This window comes from Penicillium atrosanguineum (assembly GCF_028827265.1).
Source record: "Penicillium atrosanguineum strain IBT 20685 chromosome Unknown utg000002l_segment0_segment0, whole genome shotgun sequence".
Lineage (NCBI taxonomy): Eukaryota > Fungi > Ascomycota > Eurotiomycetes > Eurotiales > Aspergillaceae > Penicillium > Penicillium atrosanguineum.
In genome coordinates, this window is record NW_026623134.1 from 3,541,559 (window position 1) to 3,562,569 (window position 21,011).

General features: G+C 46.9%; 9 protein-coding genes across 9 annotated transcripts; 5 read left to right on the forward strand and 4 right to left on the reverse strand.

Annotated features, from left to right (window-relative positions):
- Positions 1–8: 8 nt before the first annotated feature.
- On the reverse strand, positions 9–1,567 carry N7443_003104 (MFS transporter; the record flags this gene model as incomplete). The annotated part of the gene is made up of 3 exons (XM_056883160.1): positions 9–833; positions 883–1,339; positions 1,404–1,567. 3 exons carry the CDS (start codon positions 1,565–1,567, stop codon positions 9–11), a joined length of 1,446 nt encoding a protein of 481 aa, XP_056745001.1.
- Positions 1,568–3,020: 1,453 nt separating this feature from the next.
- Positions 3,021–3,425, reverse strand: N7443_003105 (uncharacterized protein; the record flags this gene model as incomplete). The annotated part of the gene is made up of 2 exons (XM_056883161.1): positions 3,021–3,136; positions 3,191–3,425. 2 exons carry the CDS (start codon positions 3,423–3,425, stop codon positions 3,021–3,023), a joined length of 351 nt encoding a protein of 116 aa, XP_056745002.1.
- An 894-nt stretch (positions 3,426–4,319) lies between these two features.
- On the reverse strand, positions 4,320–6,477 carry N7443_003106 (uncharacterized protein; the record flags this gene model as incomplete). The annotated part of the gene is made up of 12 exons (XM_056883162.1): positions 4,320–4,483; positions 4,535–4,719; positions 4,779–4,910; positions 4,959–5,016; positions 5,066–5,278; positions 5,328–5,355; positions 5,406–5,429; positions 5,481–5,668; positions 5,725–5,913; positions 5,961–6,137; positions 6,190–6,321; positions 6,369–6,477. 12 exons carry the CDS (start codon positions 6,475–6,477, stop codon positions 4,320–4,322), a joined length of 1,599 nt encoding a protein of 532 aa, XP_056745003.1.
- A 1,238-nt stretch (positions 6,478–7,715) lies between these two features.
- N7443_003107 (uncharacterized protein) lies at positions 7,716–8,096 on the forward strand (the record flags this gene model as incomplete). The annotated part of the gene is made up of 2 exons (XM_056883163.1): positions 7,716–7,905; positions 7,969–8,096. 2 exons carry the CDS (start codon positions 7,716–7,718, stop codon positions 8,094–8,096), a joined length of 318 nt encoding a protein of 105 aa, XP_056745004.1.
- A 2,744-nt stretch (positions 8,097–10,840) lies between these two features.
- N7443_003108 (uncharacterized protein) lies at positions 10,841–12,524 on the forward strand (the record flags this gene model as incomplete). The annotated part of the gene is made up of 6 exons (XM_056883164.1): positions 10,841–10,879; positions 10,942–11,112; positions 11,175–12,138; positions 12,199–12,300; positions 12,349–12,399; positions 12,448–12,524. 6 exons carry the CDS (start codon positions 10,841–10,843, stop codon positions 12,522–12,524), a joined length of 1,404 nt encoding a protein of 467 aa, XP_056745005.1.
- A 1,317-nt stretch (positions 12,525–13,841) lies between these two features.
- On the forward strand, positions 13,842–15,497 carry N7443_003109 (uncharacterized protein; the record flags this gene model as incomplete). The annotated part of the gene is made up of 4 exons (XM_056883165.1): positions 13,842–13,900; positions 13,950–13,991; positions 14,047–14,602; positions 14,682–15,497. The coding sequence occupies 4 exons, from the start codon at positions 13,842–13,844 to the stop codon at positions 15,495–15,497; spliced, it is 1,473 nt and encodes a 490-aa protein (XP_056745006.1).
- Positions 15,498–15,700: 203 nt separating this feature from the next.
- Positions 15,701–17,198, reverse strand: N7443_003110 (uncharacterized protein; the record flags this gene model as incomplete). Its single annotated transcript, XM_056883166.1, has 4 exons — positions 15,701–15,843; positions 15,908–16,052; positions 16,107–17,063; positions 17,124–17,198. 4 exons carry the CDS (start codon positions 17,196–17,198, stop codon positions 15,701–15,703), a joined length of 1,320 nt encoding a protein of 439 aa, XP_056745007.1.
- A 501-nt stretch (positions 17,199–17,699) lies between these two features.
- Positions 17,700–19,340, forward strand: N7443_003111 (CoA-acylating methylmalonate-semialdehyde dehydrogenase; the record flags this gene model as incomplete). Its single annotated transcript, XM_056883167.1, has 2 exons — positions 17,700–18,234; positions 18,286–19,340. The coding sequence occupies 2 exons, from the start codon at positions 17,700–17,702 to the stop codon at positions 19,338–19,340; spliced, it is 1,590 nt and encodes a 529-aa protein (XP_056745008.1).
- Positions 19,341–19,583: 243 nt separating this feature from the next.
- N7443_003112 (uncharacterized protein) lies at positions 19,584–20,381 on the forward strand (the record flags this gene model as incomplete). The annotated part of the gene is made up of 1 exon (XM_056883168.1): positions 19,584–20,381. One exon carries the CDS (start codon positions 19,584–19,586, stop codon positions 20,379–20,381), a length of 798 nt encoding a protein of 265 aa, XP_056745009.1.
- Between the last annotated feature and the right edge of the window lie 630 nt (positions 20,382–21,011).

The window sequence follows — 21,011 nt, forward strand, 5'->3', positions numbered from 1 at the left end:
GCAAACTGTCAAAGCTTCATTTGGAAACGGGGATGGGTGCGAATTTTCGCTCCGTATTTCCAGAAAATGAACGGTACCGCACACATTGCTAGCGCAATGAATGCCAACAGGGAGTTGCCCCATCCTAATCCCAACGCGTCGTACATTGATGGTCCAGCTAGTGGCAGTAGGGCACCGGCAAGCGACCGTAGCGCAGTATTGGCTGCCGTGACGGAGGCCGCATAGCGTAGATACGAGTCAACTAGATAGGTACTGACGGATGAGAACACCGCCATTAACCCAATGGCGAAGCAGCCAGTGCCGATGATGGGCACAATCCAGTGGGTATCCGCCTGTGCTGACCAGCCATACCAGAACAAGCCCGCGGGCATAAACCAACAGCCGACCATCATCGGCAGCAGACGCGACTCTGGTCTAAAGCAGCCCCGTTTCACATGGTTACGGGCGATGCTATTTGCCACAATTCCAGTGATGACGAGCCCGATCATACATCCGACGCCGAAGCCCAGGTACGCAAGACCGGCGATACCAGGTGAGAAGTCATACTTGTCCTCGAAAATTGAAGTGATAGTGGTAAACATGAGATACAGGTAGCCGTATATGGTGGCTGAAAACAGGGCCATCATGGAGACGATAGGGGAGCCGAAGAGCAGCTTCAGCGGACGGCCTAATGCCGACAAGAATAGCTGGGAGATAGGTTCGCCTGTGTCACGGATTGATCGGAGATTAGAATTCCCAGTGGCCTTGCGCAGACGGGCAGCTTTACGCTTGAGTAGCACGGGCGCATAAGTTTCGCGATACCATATCATTGTTAAGATTATCATTACCCCAGTCTGCCTTTGTTAACCTCGATCTATTAAAAAGGAATATCAGGATACATACTGCAATGGCGATCACCCAGAACACCCAGCGCCAGCCTTCCGCTTCGGCCAAAAATCCACCTGCGACAGGCCCAACAACTGGTCCGAGAATTGGACCCATTGACCAGATGGCCATGATGCCGGCGCGCTTCTCTTTCGGGACCATGTCGGCGACTGTACCAGAACCAATGGTCAGGGGACAGACGCCAGCCATACCCGCAAATAGACGGAAAACGATCAGCTGCGGCATAGTTTGAGCGACGGCGCAGGCGATCGTAAATATGAGAAAGATTATGTTGCAGATGTGGTATAATGCAAGGCGGCCATAAATCTCAGAGAGAGGTGCGATAATGAAAGGCCCGAAACAATAGCCCAGGATGTAGACAGAGACAACGAAAGAGCCGATCATGCTACTAGTAACATTGAACTCTTTCATGACATCGCCGACTCCCGGGGCAAACATCGATGAGGCCAAAGGGCTGTTCTGTTTAGTGAGTGTTTTTGACTAGACAATCCATTGCCAATGTAATCGGTGCTACTCACGTAATAAACGTATTGAAAGACATCAGAACCAGCTGACGCGCTTTCTTCTTCGTGGGCCAGTTGAATGGATTCTCTACATCATCGGGGCCTTCAAAATCGACGATGTTGAGTTCCTTCGATATCTCGTCATCCCGAGGAATGACTTGTGCCTCTAACTCTGCCATGATTTAGATTCAGGCTTTAAATCAGGGCAGTTGCGCGAGCATAGAAAAGCTGTATTTTGCCTGAACATATTTGTATGCGCAGCCGGATATCGGCAAGTGCAATTGTTGAGGTGTTCAACTTGCAACCAAAAATATCCGCATGTCACCACCATCCAGATTTATTAGCCAATCAGGTCTCGGAATTTGCCGACCTCTAGCATAAACCTCATTTGTGCACTCTTCGGCTAATCGATGCTCCCCGCCTGGGCCCCTTTTTGCTGGTCCGGAATTTTCATTCCGGCGCCCATCCACTCCTAGTCCTGGCACCACTGCATAAAGCGATAAACATTAGATGCATAATTCGGATAAGGTTTTCAAAACTTCCATGTCACGAAAGGACCACTAGGGCTAGATGACACATCTTGAACGGATTTTGTCCAGAATGTACTTCAAAATAGATAGGCAGGAATATATCCTTGATTGCTTTGATATTATTGAGAACGCCCGCTGTAGCCAATGCCCATTAGCCCATTTTTACATAAAGTCACCCAAAATGGACGCATAACTTTCGGGTCCAACTTCGGAAACCGTACCCGCCAAGAACCCATTTCAGCATAAATATCCTTATTAGCCCATATTAAGACGCACAAAACTGCCGATTAACCATAATAAAATACTGTTGTTTACAGCTGTTCTGGTTATTTCTGCAGTTTTAACTCTGACTCCTCCAAAATTAATGAAATATTAAGAAATTACCCCGTTTCCTAATTAACTAACAGCAGTAATAGAGTTGTTCTCGCTAAGAAGGCGAAACGATATTGTTGTGGCCGTAAAACTAAAATAAGGTAAAACCGCCGTAGGAAGTTTTGAAGTATATATTTACGACAAAAGTTACGGAATATATTTCTCAGCGAGAATAACTATTGGAATATAGACCAATACTACATAGGTGAATCTATCCTCTTATTTAACATAAGAAGAAGGGATTCAAATATGCTTTACCCCTCTTTTAACCCTCTTTTTGTCTGTGTTGCCATCCTGCGCGCAGAAAGCTTTATATATCACGAATGCTAAGTCAGACACCGCCAATTCATGCAGTCAGCGGACCCCCACTACAGTATTTACTTTGATGTATTGCCTCACGGGGATAAACGCAGTTTGACAGAAATCTCTTTCTTTCTCTCCGGTATCTCATTCGCTAATTGCACATTGACATCATTCGATACCAAAATTCCTTGTCGCTCCTAAGTTTAATCTTGAAAGAGAAAATCTAATAGCACTTGAAAAGCTTAGTTTTTACGAGTGAGTCCCTCGTTTTTCATAATATGTTTTACAATTGCGTCGTCGAATCAAAATCAATAAATACAAATAATAAACTCAAAGCATGTACTTCCTTGTTTGCAGTATAGATCTGTCAACTAATGAACCTCTTCGCTTTTTCAAGCTCAAACTATCGTGCGGGCGAGTTCGAAATTTAGAAATCACAGCGCAGCTCGTAACTTCCATAACTCTTGTCTCCAGAAACACATGCTGGAACGGTAGTCACAACATGGTCAGAAAGGTGACATGTCACATCATTGTAGACGTGAACTAAAATTTGGTCAAAATCGGTTTCATAAATAAATGAACCGTGTCAAGACTTACGTGTACATCCAGGAGTATTCGCTTCAAAAGAAACAGATCTGATCGTGTCGATGTCGCCGAAGCTCTGACACTGGTTGATGTCGTAGATGCCAAGCTCGCCTAGGTTCTGCGCGGAACAGCCGGGCTCTCCGTAGAGGCGGAGTTGGGCATACCGAGTGTATGCGGCGGGAGCGGGAGCAGCGCTGGCGCTCATGGCTAGAGCGGCGATGGACGCGATGATGGTGGTGAAGTGCATTTTAATGATGGTATTGGGCTGGTGGATTATTTTGATACTTATTGTAGATTGCTGTTGTTGATGGGTGTTCAGAAGTCGAGAAGTGGTGGTCTTTATATAAATTCTCTCCCACTTTAGAATCGATGAAGATCACGAATCTCTATTTTTGGATCGAGGCAGTGAGCTTAGTCGTTGTCATGAGCATGTATCATACGTTATCAAGATGCTCTAAAATATGACTGCATCGAGATCTGAGATCAGGATGCTACCATCAGCGATGAAAGTCGTTCCGTTGTCTCACTGAGTTGCCTCAATAGACCGGTGTGTGAAGAAATAAGGGCGTCGTAAGGCGACCACGGAATTGAATCTTGAAATTTACAAAACGTTTGATGTTACGCTTTCCAACGTATAAACTCACACATGTTGGCCAATCTACGTCATTCCTGAGCGGCCAGAATGCGAACGACGGGGTTACACTGGAGGGGTTGGTATAACTGTACATGAAGTTTTCTATTTTTGTCTTGTTGGCTAACACTTGACATCCTACTTTTTCCCTGATGACGAACCATATGTATCGCCCCTTCAACTGAGGGTTATGAATGGGATCATCCAAGACAATGATCTACATCGCGAGTGGGGAAACTACACCGCCGAGTCCAGGGTGAGACCCGTGATCTAATTACAACCCACGCATACAGTTCATCAGGCGCCCCGCTTGGGCGCGGATTAGTGCCTGTTCGTATGGAGATCTTGGCAAGGGTCCCGCCACTCATGTTAGGCAACCCACAGACCGAGTTTTGAGACATCCATTGATCAAACCGCGGGAGCCTTAGATCAGGCGATCAGTAGGACCATGGAAAAAACCGAGAAAAAGTGTATTCACCTGCATAATTATCTCATGTAGCCATAATCCGCTCATGCTTTTGGCTGTGCTTCGTCCACAATCATCAATGCATTGTGTTCTTCTTCCCGGGCGCGCTGCACCGTCTGTGAATATTTATTGCCCGCAATTATCCACCACGCGAGCTCGATCAGCAGGAATCCACCGATAACGACACAAGTATAGTTCATGTTTGATGCTAAATATTATCTTAGTATGGTGCTGGATATAGAAGGGAGATTCGACATACATGTCGCAGGCATCTCATATGGGAAAGAGAAGAAAATGATAGCGAAGACTAGCCACAAGACGGATATAATGTTTACTGTCATTCCGGTGACCTGGCTCATATAGAATGGACCCTTCTGCATTGTTTTCCGGAAAAGAATAACATTCGTCAGGATAGGGACAAGATAGGCGAGGTTATTGATGGTACTAGAGACATGTCAACTTTGGGTCCATGCAAAAGCGCAATGAGAGGGATTGTTTCATACACAGCGGAGCTCATCATCGAATTGAATGCGGTTGTGGACCCTAGGTAGATAAGACCTAGCAGTGCGATAATTACACCGACACAGAGCTGGGCGTTGAAAGGGGAACCCAGTCTGGGGTGAACACGCGCCCACCTAGGATGAATCAGTAAGTATCATGGTAGTAATGCATCCTGATCTTACACTCTTGAAAGCGGGAGACCTTCATCGCGGGCAAAGGCCCAAAAGACTCGCCCGGTACCTAAATTTCAGTTAGAATGGGCACCATCAAGTCTTACGACTTGACTTACTGAGCTGTGACCCAATCACACATGGTCCCAATGCAATCCATACCATGAAAACCAGACCGAAGGCACCACCTTTAGTAGAAGTTACCTGGTAAAAGATCTCAGCTAAAGGAAGGCCAGTCTGTGTATCCGCCAATGAGTTGTAGTTCTGGACCGAGAACATCAGAGTGAGAAGATACGCCAATCCAGTTACAAGCGCGATGGAAAGGGTAATAGCTGATTGCTTTTAGTACAAGTTAGAATGTGACAGTTGGAGATCGCTTACCTAGACCCAAAGGCGCGTTTTTACCGGGCTGTAAGTACCATTAGAAGATATAGATTTTCACTTTCCATTTTAACTCACATTAGGCATTTCTTCGGTGATGTGCTTCAGCTTGATTAGTATTCGCACTGGTGTAAGAATGAGAAAATTTCTTACTGAGATGCCATCCAGTCCACCGAGCGAGTATAGCGGATTCACCAAGCCTGTAATGAAGCACATGACATTGTTGTCCCATCCGGTATTATTGATCCAAGTTCGGAAAACAAATTTGCTATCATTATGCACGGGCGCAGCAGCGGCCACGGTGACCATGGTAATGAACCAAGCCAGTTGCAGATATATCACTGTTTGAACCTGTTAAATGACCAATGAATTTGGAGTGGCGATTCAGTTTACTAACACGAAAACTTATTGATCGCAGGAATGAATCGGTTTCCGAACATGACAACGCCGGAAGTCACGATATTCAGAATCTGATAGGCGACAAAAGTCATCCACGGCTTCACAACCAGATCTTCATGATAAAGAGCGATCATAGCCATTACAGTGGTTGCATAGATCAAGTTTGTGGATGCAGTTGTGAAGATCCCTGAAAATAATTAGCGTGATTTCTACTATCGAGTGGCATCATCTCACATCCGAAGACAGTGGACCACCCTGTTGCGAAACTCAATATGCTGTTATAGCGCTTCGGAGCGATGGCAGCGATCCAGTGGTACATGCCTCCCTCGGTTGGATAAGCGGAGACAAATTCGGCGAGAGAGGCGCCGACGAAAGATTGGAGAATCCATACGAGGATGAAGCCGTAGATCACTGGAATGCGGTCAGTCGCGGATTTATTGACAAGAGTTCAGACAAGCCTCACGAGCACCAGGGCCACCAGCATTAATAGCTGTGATCAAACCAAGACCCAAACCTGTCCAGGAGATGGTACAGTTGGCTGCGAGTCCGACCAAACTCCACACGGAGAAATGTCGCGCGAGCTCTTGTTTGTGGCCTATTCTGTTTTAGCATGAATCGAATCGCTCGTAGGTCAAAACTCACCCATCTGGGCCAAACGCAGCTCATCTTCGTTTTGCACCGTGATAATGTCAGAATCCCGACTCTCAGAGCCTGCCGTCTGCCCTCCAGCAACAATGTCAGGGGCACCCATCGTATGAAGCAAGGGTTGAATGAAGTAACTCGATAAAACGAATAAAAAGTATACGCGTCGATCGGCCACGGTCGCATGGGGTTTTTTTAAGTAAAATCAAGCCGTATCTGCTTTATCGTCGGTCCTGTAGCTCTTATCGCTCCACACCGGGCTTTCAAGTAAATTCGCCGGGTTTGCCGGACTGATAGTCGGGGAGGGGGAAGCGGGGACAAATCAGGGCTCACCACGCCCGAGGCCTAGAGTTGAAACCGCAACGCGACCACCGGTGATTAGTGGGTTTTCCCGGAGATGGGTGTAGAGGTAACAGGGGATATCGAGGGTTTCATTTGACAGCTCGGGGGTCGAAAGTAACGTTGATTCAGGACTTTGATCACGAGGATAAACAAGTGTTCATGTTTAGCTGCCAAGGAGTCTGGATCAATATCTTCACCACAAGGCACCATATCATATTACGTGTTAACTAGCCCCCATACATAGATTTGGTTTCACAAACACATGCATGATAAGAGCATGCTTCTGTCGACGTTTTCCATCGGGCCTATAGTACCAAGTACATTTATCGCTATATTCACCGTCCTCATTCGCCGAATCATGCCACCACGGGAAGGCGCCGCGATTATCCTGAGCAGCATCCCGGCCGTGAAAATCAGACTCTCCTCTCTCAGGGACAAATAAAGTTTCAGCTCCAAATAAGGACTCTCTCGGATGATACGGTTGTGAGCGATTGTCCCTCAAGAATACCAATTGCGTTCGCCAGCAGCCAACCCCGGGCCGTTCCTCATTTCAGAGCAGCCAAAATCCATTAATAGAGGTACATTTAAGGTTCCATCTCAGTGGCATGCATCATCTGACACACCCAAAGAACAGCTACCTGCTTTCGGAAGCGTCGGACCCGCACGTCTTGGACCCAGCTTCTCCACCACAGTCTTCCACGAGGTTCCCCACTTATGATGCGCTCATCCTACTTCTCCTAAATTTTATCGATACATTACTGGTCATTGTGGCAATTAAAGCTACCTTATTTACCAGTACCATAGATATAAGAGGAGTGATCACGAGAACCTAGCACTAATCAGGTCATATGATGTCATTCGCCTTATGAGAGGCCAAGCATATATAAGAGGGCTTTTGTAAGAGGTTTGTTCGAAATTAACTCTCTAAGAAGATTAACAATTTTTGAAAATCCTCGGACCAGTGAACCACTCGAATCAATTCATCAAAAACACTTCTATTCCACCATGTCGGACTTCCTTCGCAGGGCATCTGACGCTTTCCACCACCGCCAGCGTCAAGACTCAACAGACTCAACGGACACGCCCAAGGCCCCCGACGCAGCAAATCCTCCCCAGCAAGAGCCAGTCAATCAAAAGTTTGAGTCTGCCCAGCCTGAGTCTCATGTCAACGAGGCTTTTTCTGGTACAGCGACAGGTATCATCTCACTTTCCCTCGCATGGATTTCTGTGTCTGGGATATACTAACGAAGTCATGCAGAAAATGTTGCCAACCCGAAGCAACCCCGTCATTGGGGCTGGGGAAATCGCCAGAGAAATGCTACCGAGACAAAGCAGCAATCTAGCCAGGCGCAAAAAGACGATACTGACTGGGTTGTTGGGACGTAGAGATTTAATATTACTCCACGGCTAAGCTGGGGATCCGGCTTCACCGACTAAGAGTGTGCATGTCAAGGCTGTTTGGCTGACTGATTATTGAAATACCTTCCTGGCCCCGACGCTAAGAATCGCGAGTATTCAAATTGTGCCCCCTTCAATTGTGTAACTGAATCTTATAATTGAATAATGTTTATAATCTCTACCGAGGTCTAGACCCCATGTAAACTACCAACTACCGAGTGGCACCGAGAAAGAATCAAATAGTTTACAAATAGCATAGACGGGAGTTCTACTAACAACTTGAACAGATCTGAGTCTGCTCAAATTTTTTGCAGATGTTAAGTGCTCTCAAGGAATATTTGCATGGCCTATTTCCATGATGAGCCATCAACATGGGGCCTTCATGGGCAGGGAGAAAAAATCAGGACTGTAGGGCAGGGCGTAATGGTGGTGGATTTAGGAATTCTTACTGAATCTCGTATACGTGGATTAAGATCCAGTCCTCTGATTGGGTATACTTTGCATGAAAGGTCCCTCCATTATGCTCTCTTAGCCTCCACTTTACAATTATGAGTTACTAAATCGACGAAAGGGCTCCGTGACGGTTATTGCGTCCTCGCTGCTTGATACCAGTACGAATGTTCTCAAGGCAACAGGCGACATCTTTTGGCGCCCGTATCAAGAATTTGGCCGCGCACATAAAAGCCAGACTCAGCCAACGAGCCCCAAATTTTGCTCTCGATATTCCAGTATCACAGCCATATCTGAGCCATCTCATTAGATTTTTCTCGACGGAAAAGATAGTACAAGATTGCAGACTACAGGCAAAGTAATGGATGGGTTTGTTAAAAGCGCAGGTAAGGTCATAGGTTATTGGTACAGGGGCATGTTGGTTGACAGGCCGCTGAAAGTGAGTGAAGGGTTGAAGGCAATTCCCCAGCTATATAGCGACAAAGACAAGTATCATGGGGCTGTTACAAGTTGGGAATCTGGAGTAATGTTTTTGGGAAAGAACTTTGCCTATGGTATGACCGAAGATTTCACTGATCTGTTCACTCGGTCGTACAAGGGGCGGGGGCAGCAAGATGGAGCGAAGGGAGTGAGAGAAAGTCTTGTAAAAGGAACTCTTGGGGCTACAATTAAATTCTCGCCCGATATGTTCGTATTTTGTGTTCGTTCTGTGACAAATGCTTGATAACCCGCTTCAGGGGCTTTGGGATTAGTAGCGTATCCCGTGCATGGCACGATGAAAAGCCTGCACATCGCGACACACCGCGACACAACCGAAAGAAAAAATTCGCATCGTCCAAATTCGGTCCAGGAAAGCAAGATATTTGGCAGAGAACTGTCGAGTGGTGGGAAAGACCGCCAGCTTGTTCTTCAGAAGTTCGAGGCTTCACTTTTCTACTTGGTTTTGACTTTCTAATGAGCGACCTATGCTAGTTGAAATCACCGGATATGCCGCCAGAATTGATTCCCAAAATAATATTGGAAGCCTATTTCCCTATTGCATCCAGACGGCTTTTATTTTGCTTGCTCCGTCTACATGATGTTGGACCGCCTGGTCCACGTGGACATGGTAAAACATCTCATTATGAGAGGGGCTCCCACGATCTACTGGAGTCGTGGGATCAACTGTCAATTTTCAAACATATGTTAGGGAATTCAACACTTTCCCCATGGTATTCTTTTCAATGGTTATGATTTTTTTCTCACGTGCGATAAAGTTTCATCGTTCTTTTAAAGGACTTGAATCAGTGCCCCTGGGCATTCATGGCTGTCAGAAATGTTCCAGAGTGGACGCTCACCACCTCTCTTCATATCTTTACCTTCACGACATAGCTTCTAGATCAATTTTCGGGGTCGATAGATCTAGCGATTTGGCAACATTAGTATTGAGTTGACCTGCAAAATTGCGACTGAGGACTTCTCCAATGTCTTCGTTAGAAATGAATTACTGGAGAATTGTTGGCACCTGTCATAGTTGATTGTACCGAGTAGCAGATATTCGTAGAATGCCGTCACGTGACTAAATACTGGTGCATTGCAAGGAGCAGAAACCCTGCCCCACGGCGAGAATCACAATTAATAAAGAACAGGCCAAAGTATCGGCAGATCAAGTTACGTGAGCGCTAGCCCTAGTATAGTATCCACCACTAGAATTGCCAAAGAACACCATGTCGAAAGCAAGGTGGCACAAGTCACGTGCTCGCTTACGCTTAAAAGAGAAAGGCGGCAGATCGGGATGTGCGGTTTAAGCTTAGGAATGTCCACTCCCCCGCGCTTCGTGTATGAAGTTACGTACGTGCATATAGCTCTTCGAGCTTCCCCGCACTAGTGCTTCTTTTCAAGGCATATTTCTGCCTTGGATTGTTGTTTCGTTTTCACTGCCACGAACACAATGCCCAGAGCCGTTCAACAATCACACCGCCGTGTTCGATTTGCCCCTTTCCCTCAAGTGCCACCTAGTCCAAGGAATACAAATTCGGTGTCGCCTCTCGATGATCTTACATTCAGTCCCAGCGAGGTCAGTAGAAACCATGACGCTGTCTGCGAAGTGGTGTACTTAGTACTTGCAGGTTGATCAGGCGGTTGTTCTATCCGCGCTGTATGATATCGAGCATCTCAGCCCTACCAACAATTTGGCTCGCTCTACAACAATTGAAAATCATCATAATGAGACTCAGACTCACAGAAATACGATACCACCACGTCCGAGCATTGCGCATATCTTCATCAACAATGAATGCTACATGTCCCGTTCAAAAGAGTGGACGAGAGTCCTTGACCCGGTGAGATGGGGCAAAAATCTTGAGCAAACTTGGTTTAAGATGCTAATTTTCCGTCTGAGTAGGGGACACAGGCTTTGATCTCTAGAGTACCTAATTGTACACATCAGGAGGTACAAAGTGCAGTGAGCGCGGCCCAGGCAGCCCAGCCGGACTGGGAGGCATTGGGGTTTCAAAGCCGAAGGGACTATCTCCTCAAGCTCATTGATGTTTTGAGAGGAATGTCAGATGAAATTGTGAGAGTCGAGATTGCCTTTATTCGCGTAGAGTCTACTAATCGGCCTTCCCATGAATTTAGATAGCAACTCTATCTCGCGAGGTCGGCAAAACGGCCGGAGAGGCAGAGTCAGAAGTGTTTAGAGGCATTGACTGCATCCACGCGGCATGTTCAATAGGTCCTGAAATGGCGGGCATGTTTCTTGGCTCTGATCCTACCATTCTCCAGACCTTCTACGAGCCACTGGGCGTCTGCGTTACAATCACCCCCTTCAGTTTTCCCTTCATGACACCTCTCTGGTCAATTCCATATGCGCTTGCAACTGGAAATACAGTGGTTCTCAAACCCTCCGAGAAAGCCCCTTCTGTGGCATGTCTCCTGAGCGAAGCAGCACTCCGCGCTGGCCTTCCTCCTGGAATCTTCAACCTAGTCCACGGTGGCCACTCGGTTGTCCAGATGCTCATTCTGCAACCGTTGGTACAGGCTGTCAGTTTTGTTGGATCGGAGTCAACAGCAAAACAAGTCCACGATATCTCACGCAAAGCAGGGAAACGGGTCCAGGCGGAATGCGGAGGAAAGAATCATGGTGTTATTTTGGACGATGCGAGCATGATGCCAACGCTATTTGCAGTCGCCGGGAGTGCTTTCGGAGCTGCAGGACAGCGATGCATGTCTCTGAGCGTTGCTGTGTTTGTTGGTGAAACTCGAGAATGGATACCGAAGCTGGTTGAGATAGCCGAATCTATGATCGTGGGATATAGTGGCGACGAAGAAACAAAGGTCGGCCCCCTCATCGATCGGTCGGCAAAGGAGAAAGTGATAGGCTTTATTGATCGTGCGGCCGAGGAAGGCGCTACTCTTCTATGTGATGGACGCGATGTTCTTGTCCCTGGTTATCTTGACGGTAATTTCGTGGGCCCAACGATTATCACAGACGTGGAAACCTATATGGAGTGTTATCAAAGCGAGATATATGGCCCTGTCCTCATCTGCATGCAGGTTGACACACTCGATAATGCTGTTGATTTGATCAACCAAAATAAGTGTGAGACGATGCCAGTTGAAGTATGTCCCATTAAATCGCTGACAATACTGATGTGCATAGATGGGAATGGATGTTCCATATTCACAACCAGTGGAAAGCATGCGAAAACCTTTCAACGCGCTGTCAACGTGGGACAAATTGGAATCAACATTCCTTTGATTGGTAAGTCTAAATACTCAAAATCTTAGGATACATTTACTGAACATTTAGCTCCGTATGGACCCGCGGTGAGAACCAGCAACAAAGCCTCATTCATGGGAGGTAAGCAGTGAGGTCATTTTGCAGAGTACAGTCATTGATATTTTGTAGATCGACACGTTCCAGGGAAGACATACTGGCCTTTCTTCACTACAACTAAAACTGTTTCAGCCCGATGGGACCAATAATTACAGATGGAAAAGAGAAAAAATAGACAAAAGTGGGTTAGATTACACGGGGCTATCTGGAGACCTAACTGCCGAGAAGAACTTCTTCAAACCCTTTCTGAATCCAATTCTTTACTCGATCCATTTCTATACAAGGCGGCGGTTTTTTACTGATGCAAGTTAGAGCTGTCGTACGAGAGACAACTCGAACTGCTCAAGATTTCTGCACCATTCAGTTTGTACAGCCTACTTATTCGGGCCCTGATGATACGTTTTTGTCAGCTATTTCTTTTCTCATGTCCGGAGACCTCTACGCATGGTCTGTTGGATAAGCTCTATCGAACATTACTTTTGAGATTTTCTGTGTCGTCAACTCACCTACCGACACATTTTGAGCTTGCAGGGAAAGAAAGAGTTGACGAAAAGACGTTCAGGTATATCGCAGTGATCAGAGGCTAGTACAAAAAATGTTTTCTGTCTACTGGACTACTCTTGGTGTGGAGACACGGTCTATAAGCCTTGATGATGAGCTGACGGCCAGTTTTCCTTACCTCAGATTGTGAGCGTGAGGTTGAGGATTTGTCCCGAAGGAGATTTGATCTGCACGGGATTGAGCAATTGTCTTCTTTAAAGTCACTGATGGTTGGGCCAGTTCTTCCTCTGGAAAACGTAGAATTGGAGGCTGTTATTTGGAGGTCGCTTTTTTCCTTTCCCAAAATATCACCCTATAGAATACCTCTGGAAGGGATCAATTACGGACGCCTATTTGGAAACACTGATATCTTATACGGAATACAGAGAACAATAGTCTAGTCATGCGAGATGGAGGGTGATCCCGGTAGGCAATAGAGCTAGATCTCAGCAAATAAACGTTTATTCGTACTTGCCCCTAGTCGCTGCTACATTGTTGAGATCAGGATGATCAGGTAACTAGGGCAATGGCATGGAGCTGTCAACTTTAGTATGTCAGGAGAAAACCAAAGCTACATGCTTTGTTTGAGGACTTGAAAGGGGGTATCAGTAATATTTTGGCCCTCAAATTAATAAATACGGTGCATGGCGTTAGCCGCTTGGAAATTACCCGAATAGAACACATTTCATGAGTAAAGCGGGGTTGAGTCGCGGGAACTTGGCGTTACCAATGCCTATCTCTGACACTCATTATGATCCCGATAGGGATAGATTGCTTATCGCCCGGAACGGCTTCTTTCTTCTCCTACATAGGTCTGGCAAATATTTCCAGTTCCAACGAAGTGAAGTGTGCGCACGAAAGAACTCGGCTACTACCTTCGGCCTTGACAACACAAAATCCCTACCTTCCTTACAAGACCAGACATAATGGCTGAGACTCATTTGATGTGGCTGGCTGGTGAAGAGGTCACCGGAAATGCGAAGCCGTAAGTTCTTTTACCAAAATTTCGTGCCAAATTGCTGATGAATTTCCAGAATCCCTATTGAGGATCCTGCGACTGGGGAAACATTTGCCCTGTAAGGCCACCCCACCCTTGCCTCACGATATTTTACGAAATCTAACAGTTGACAGGTGTAATGCAGCATCTTCAGATGATGTCAAGAAAGCAGTAGAAGCTGGCCATGAAGCTTTCAAATCAGGCATCTGGTCTCGGGCGACTCGCCATGATCGCGCCGATGTGCTTGAGAAATCCGCGACCCTTCTCAAAGAAGCACTGTCACGTTTTATACATCTGGAAACGAGACAGACTGGTCGCGCTATTCGCGAAATGAACGCTCAGGTTCCATCGCTAGTGAAATGGTTCAAATACTATGCTTCAATCTTACGCGTCGAGGAACGTTCCGTTCTCCCAACCACGGGCAAACTACACAACTTTGTCGACCGCCGACCATTGGGCGTTGTGGTCCAGATCACTCCATTTAACCATCCTTTGCTCATCGCAGTAAAGAAGCTGGCCCCAGCCCTTGCCGCCGGCAATAGTGTCATTATTAAACCCAGTGAAATGACACCGTTGAGCACCCTTCTTCTGGCGAAGATTCTCCATGAAGCTGGACTCCCGGCTGGAGTTCTCAGTGTACTGCCTGGGCTTGGAGCCATCACTGGAAAGGCTCTAGTCTCCCATCCTCTGGTAAGGAAGGTTGATGTCACGGGGGGGCACTACGGCCGGGAAAGCTATCGGCTCAGTCGTCGGTGGAAATTTGGCAAAGTACACAGCAGAGCTCGGCGGGAAGGCACCACTCGTCGTCTTCGAAAAGGCCAATATAGATGCAGCAGTTAATGGGATCGCTTTTGGAAGCTATATCGCAAGTGGACAAACCTGCGTCGCCAGCACGAGAATCATTGTGCAGAACTCCATCATGTTTGAAGTCATCGAGAAGTTGAAGGCAAAGGTTCAGGGCATAACGAGTCGAATGGGATCTCCAAAAAACCCGGAGTCCATGATGGGATCTATTATCTCCGAGCGACAACTGAAGAATGTGGAAAACTTGGTCAACGAGGCACTGGAGACTGGGCATGCGGTCACCCTCACCGGCGCGAAACGAATGACCGGCATGAGTCCACTGGATGGATTTGACTTTTCCAAAGGATCATTTTATGAGCCCACTGTGCTCCTCTCACAAGACAAAAGTATTCTAAATGCCTCGATTTGGCACGAGGAGGCATTTGGACCTGTGATCGTTGTAATTGGTTTTGATAACGAAGAAGAAGCCATAGGGCTAGCCAATGACTCCGAATTTGGGCTTGGGGCCGGGATCTGGACGCAAGACCTTTCACAAGCTTTCCGAGTCTCTGAGCGGATTGATGCCGGAATTGTGTGGGTGAACACACACCACCGAAATGACCCGAGTAGCCCCTGGGGTGGAGCCAAATCCTCCAGCGGCGTGGGAAGTGAGAATGGAATGGATGCATACAATGCCTATACGACTACCAAAAGCACGATTATCAACTTCGCAACTGCGGAGGAGGCCTTGGAGAAGGAGGACTGGTTTGGAGATGATTCGAAGAACGTCAGATATGGTTGAAGGCAGGGATTGTAAAAGGATGGTGTGCAATTTAAATCCTTCTCCATAACTATCTTCCAGCAAATTAAATGTCCAGGTACGCGATGCAGAAATTGACGGCTAGAGCTGTATTGCGAGCTGGTCAATCCTCTTGATAAAGCGACAGTTTTTGTGATTCCGAAAAAGAATTTCATCTATGAACAATGTACAGGCATCAAAGTACACTAGTGGTCGACATCTTCCCAACTTTGCCATCCGCGCCCCTTGACTTGTGCTAACTCCTCGTCCGTGAATTTCTTACCCATTGTAAAGTATCCAGCATTGATTTTAGCATCAATTTCCACGCGGGAGTCCGAAGGGATCATATCTATTCGTTCCATAGTTAGTCAGAACTGTGCCGGACAAATCTGGTGGATTAAATGGCAACTTACGGTCGGGAATCGGAATGCGTTCTAAAATCGGGATGCCTTGTTCCACGATCGCGTCATGTTTCATATTCGACATGGATAGCATGCGATCAATCTTTTTGATTCCCAGCCACTGAAGAATATCAGGCATGAGAGCCTGGAAGCGCATCTGAGTTAAAGATTGTTAGTCTAGGTTCATTGAACAGTTGAATGAGCAACTCACATCTCTGACACCGGCAATGTTCTCCGTCCTAGTGAAGTATTTATCGGCAGTATCACCACCACGTTTGCGCGCATTGTAGACAAGATATTTCACAACCTCGCCAAGAGCCCGGCCTTCTTTCCGGAAATAGATTACAACACCTGATCCACCTTTCTGCGCTTCCTTGATAGCCTCCTCAATTCCAAATGCTAAATAAGGTCTGCAAGTGCAGATATCAGATTGGAAGACATCGGACCCATTACATTCATCATGAATGCGGAGCGCGAGCTTGACGTCGGGGTTGGACACCTTGTCAGGAGATCCGAAAATATAAACAGTCAGGCCACCGATCGGAGGCAGGAAGACTTTGATATCCGGCCGTGTAATCAACTCTGGGAAACTTCCACCACACTGTTCGAAGAGCGTTCGGCGAAGTGTACCCTCATCGATACCGAATCTTGCCGCCACGCCTGGTAAATACCAAACAGGCTCAACTGCAGCTTTTGTAACTCGCACATCACCTTCTTTGCTAATAACAATGTCGCCATCAACTTCAAGGTTTCCATCTCTGATAGACTCAGTTATCTCAGCCAGTCGCATCGTAGCCTTCGTCACAGCGATCGTAGGACGAACATCGAGCCCCGCATCAAGGTGTCTCTTGTAATGCCGCACAATATCATGACCAAATGGATCCATTGAGACGATCTTGGTCTTGTCGCCCCATGCTGGCTGGGCTGGGAAGTTGAAGATAGGCTGAGTATTTTCAAAGCTTGGTTTAAAGTTTGGAGGAAGGTCGCCCGCGGCGACTGCTAGAGCATTATATACAGAATAACTCCCGCCGTGGGCGCCGATAGCATTTCGTCGTGTGATGGTGTTCGACTCACGAGAGACTAAGACGGGGCCGCGTTCTTCGGGGTTTCCATTGCCCCAGTTCAAGGGGATGGGATCGACGACACTTTGTCCAGGATATGTTGTCAACTATTGTGTGTTGGTTAGGTCTTCGATCATACAAGGGGACATATAGGATATTTGCCATACAATTATGCGATCACCGCTTGAGTAGCCGGATTTGCCCTTTGTTTGGGCGGCGCCATCTGCTTGCTCGACGGCCATGGCGAAGGATTTTAGAGAAGATAAACACTGCACACTATGCAGGAGGCTTGAGGAAGAGATTTGTCAATGCTTGACGGTGACTCTTGAAGGTAAGTGGCAATTTAGATTTAAATACCCAGCTGAAGGACGTTCCCCTCACTTCGATCGATCATTCAATTAATTTGTATGCACTATCCAAGGGGCTGGCATTGTTACGACTGTATCCGCGTCATATCTCACGATAACGCGATAAAGAACATTACGATAGCCGATAAGCCTCGAACTCATTCTTATCAGTCGGTATCGTCTTCTATCGCCTTATCATAATTATCTTTATCGGTGCTATCATGATTTCTCTATCTATCGATCTCAGGTCCAACCTGGAATAACACATTGCGGGGTAAGCTTGGCTGCATACGAAAACATTTGAAATCGCGCCGAGTGCCGACCGGAGCTTCCTTATCATTTATCACACCTGGCGAGGAAAGATCAAAATCTATACCAACAGACATTGCAAGAAACATGACGCGGGAATCGGAGCCAACCCAGAGAAAGATTGTTTTGGAAACGACTTCGACATCATTCCCTAGCTCTCACAAGAAAATAGTGGCGCCAAAGGACACACCCTATTTTGTTGAAAATGAATTCCGACTCTCCAGTGCTGAAAGCTTTATCGATGTCCACGATCCCGCTACCAACAACTTGGTGACGAGAGTTCCGCAGATGAGCAAGCAAGAACTTCAAGAAGTGATCCGTTCTGCGCAAAAGGCATTTTCATCATGGAAAAACACATCCGTAATTGCTCGGCAGCAGGTTATGTTCCGCTATGTCGGTCTTATTCGCGAGAACTGGGACCGACTGGCAGCTGTTATCACCTTGGAGCAAGGAAAGACAGTCGCAGACGCTAAAGGTGACGTCTTGCGCGGTCTTCAAGTTGCTGAAGCGGCCTGCTCTGGGCCCGAGTACATGAAAGGCGAAGTTCTGGAAGTGGCCAAAGATATGGAAACACGGACTTATAGAGAGCCCCTTGGTGTTGTCAGTGTCATCTGTCCATTCAGTAAGTGGCTTGTATTGATACCTTTTACTGCCCATTAACACGACGATGTAGACTTCCCTGCCATGATCCCACTATGGTGCATTCCGGTCGCCGCAATCACAGGAAACACTGTTGTTCTAAAGCCGTCTGAACGAGCCCCCGGAGCTGCAATGATTCTCGCTGAACTAGCTGAAAAGGCCGGGTTCCCCAAGGGTGTGATCAATGTGGTCCATGGTGCCCACGACACAGTCAATTTTTTACTCGACGCACCCGAAATCAAAGCGATTAGTTTTGTCGGTAGTAACAAAGCCGGAGAATACATCTACGAAAGGGGATCTGCCAATGGCAAAAGAGTCCAAGCCAATCTCGGTGCGAAAAATCATGCGCTTATTCTTCCCGACGCTGAAAGGGACCAAACCCTGGATTCCATCATTGCGGCGGCATTTGGAGCCGCCGGCCAGCGCTGCATGGCTTTATCTGTTGCTGTGTTTGTTGGAGAGACAGAAAATTGGCTTCCGGAACTCGTGAAAAGAGCTAAAGCTCTCCGTGTCAATGGAGGATTCGAAGGCGAATCTGATCTTGGACCCGTAGTGACTTTGCAGAGCAAGGCACGTATTGAGAGACTTGTCGCTAGCGCCACCAATGAAGGTGCCACCATACCCCTTGATGGTCGCGGCTTCAAGCCGGACCTCTATCCTAACGGTAACTGGGTCGGTCCGACGATCATCGCGGATGTCAAGCCATCTATGGAGTGCTATAGGGAGGAAATCTTTGGCCCGGTGCTTTCTTGCATTACAGTGAGCTCTATTGACGAGGGCATTGAGTTGATAAATGCGAACGAGTATGGGAACGGTGCTGCTGTCTTCACTTCATCAGGTATTCATGCCGAAAGATTCAGGAAGAATATTGAGGCCGGCCAGGTTGGTGTCAATGTCCCTATTCCTGTCCCGCTCCCTATGTTCTCATTTACTGGAAACAAGAGGAGTGTCGCAGGTGGGGGTTCCAATACGTTTTATGGAAAACCGGGTGTCAATTTCTACACTCAGTTGAAGACCGTGACATCGAAATGGACTAGCAGGGATGTTGGGCCTTCGAAAATGGCACTTTCGATGCCAACACACAGTTAGTTTTACTATCATGTAACAAGATAACTCAACGTAATGGTTCAAATTGAAGACACAATCATATGCTTACCCCTCCCCCACTCAATAGTGGCCACGGTAGGCACTAAGCCTTGAACAGGGGGCCTTAATGGTAAGCACTAGTAGGTACGAACCATATTGAGAATAGAGTATAAATAACTGTGCTACGGCCTAATTTAAATTCTGGCGCTCTTGCACACAATCACCCCACCCTAAGGATTACTCGAAATGGCCCCATCTCTTCCCCCGCAATACGAAATCCGCGTTCTAGGACCGGAGCATGAAGAATGGGCTCGAGCCATTTGCCTCCACACGAACATGTTCCACAGTCCACTTTGGCCGGTCGTATATCCAGAGAATATAACACAGCGACTGTACAAGTCGTTCCAGGCCGCACATTATCTGATCAAACACCAAATAGACTCGGGTTATTCTCTTGGTATTTTCAATAAGAATTACCAATTCAAGCGACCGGAGTCTGTAGCCACAGGTGGCAAGCTATACTGGAATTTTGTCGATGAGAATGCCACCGAAAGCGAGCTAGAGGAGCAGATGGATTTCCCGCTCGTTTCTATCGCTATGGCCTACGATGGCATCAACGAGCTTGACATGAATCAAATCATGCCGCTAGTGGAAACATTGCCCTTGTTCGCGACCATCGTCAAGGTCGTCGAAGATAGAGATACGCGTGATCCTGCCTCGTGGAAGCCCACCGGACCCAGGCAGGTTTTGATGCGTAATGCGACCAACACCATGAAAGCGCATTCGGGTCACGGGCTTATGAGGCTGTTAGCAGAGGAGATGATGCGACAGTCGGCGGCTGCGGGCTTCCGTGGTATCCAGATTGAGAGTGCCAATAATGCGGTATTGAAGGTGTGGTCGAACCCGCCGGAACCTTTTAAAGGGACAATTACCTGTCAGTTTCACACGATGACGTATGAAGAGAAGGCAGAGTCCGGCGAGACTCTGTATCCTTTCCGACCGGCAGATCTGCCTATTGCGAGGATATATGTCGATTTGTGCTGATAGACGGTTGATCTACTTTTCGTTATTACCCTTGTCAAATGAAGCAAATGAACTGGATACTTCTCAAAAGCTATGGTTTCCGAGCTTTAAGTTACAAGTAATTCGGGATAATAACGGGACAAAGAGGAGATAAGAATACCGGCACATTTTGAAATTTACATCTATGGGCTTGCAACGCATCCATCAACAGAAGACAGGCGGCACCACCGGGGACGCGCGAGGTCAAAACCTCCAGGATCGACTCTTATCGTGTTTTATCTGACGATAAGGTACGATAAAGTCCTTATCTATAATATCTTATCGGATCTGTATCTTATCAAGGGTGATAAGTCTCTGTAATCTTTCTTCCTAAGAGCTGATCGATACAGAATGGTCTATGAGGAGTGCGGGGTAGCAAAAGATCATCAACAAAGCTCGGGAGTCTCCAAAATTAGCATTTTCATCTTGATCATGAGATCAATTTCCTTAGATAGTGGCCAAAGAATGATAACAAAGATCTAGTAGTGGACCGCGTTTTATACAGAAGTGGAGACTTACCCAAGGCCTGAATAATTTTGCTCCCCAAACGAAAATTTCTGCATCCACCTGGTCATTGAATCGCATACATTCTCATTCTTACAATTAATCACC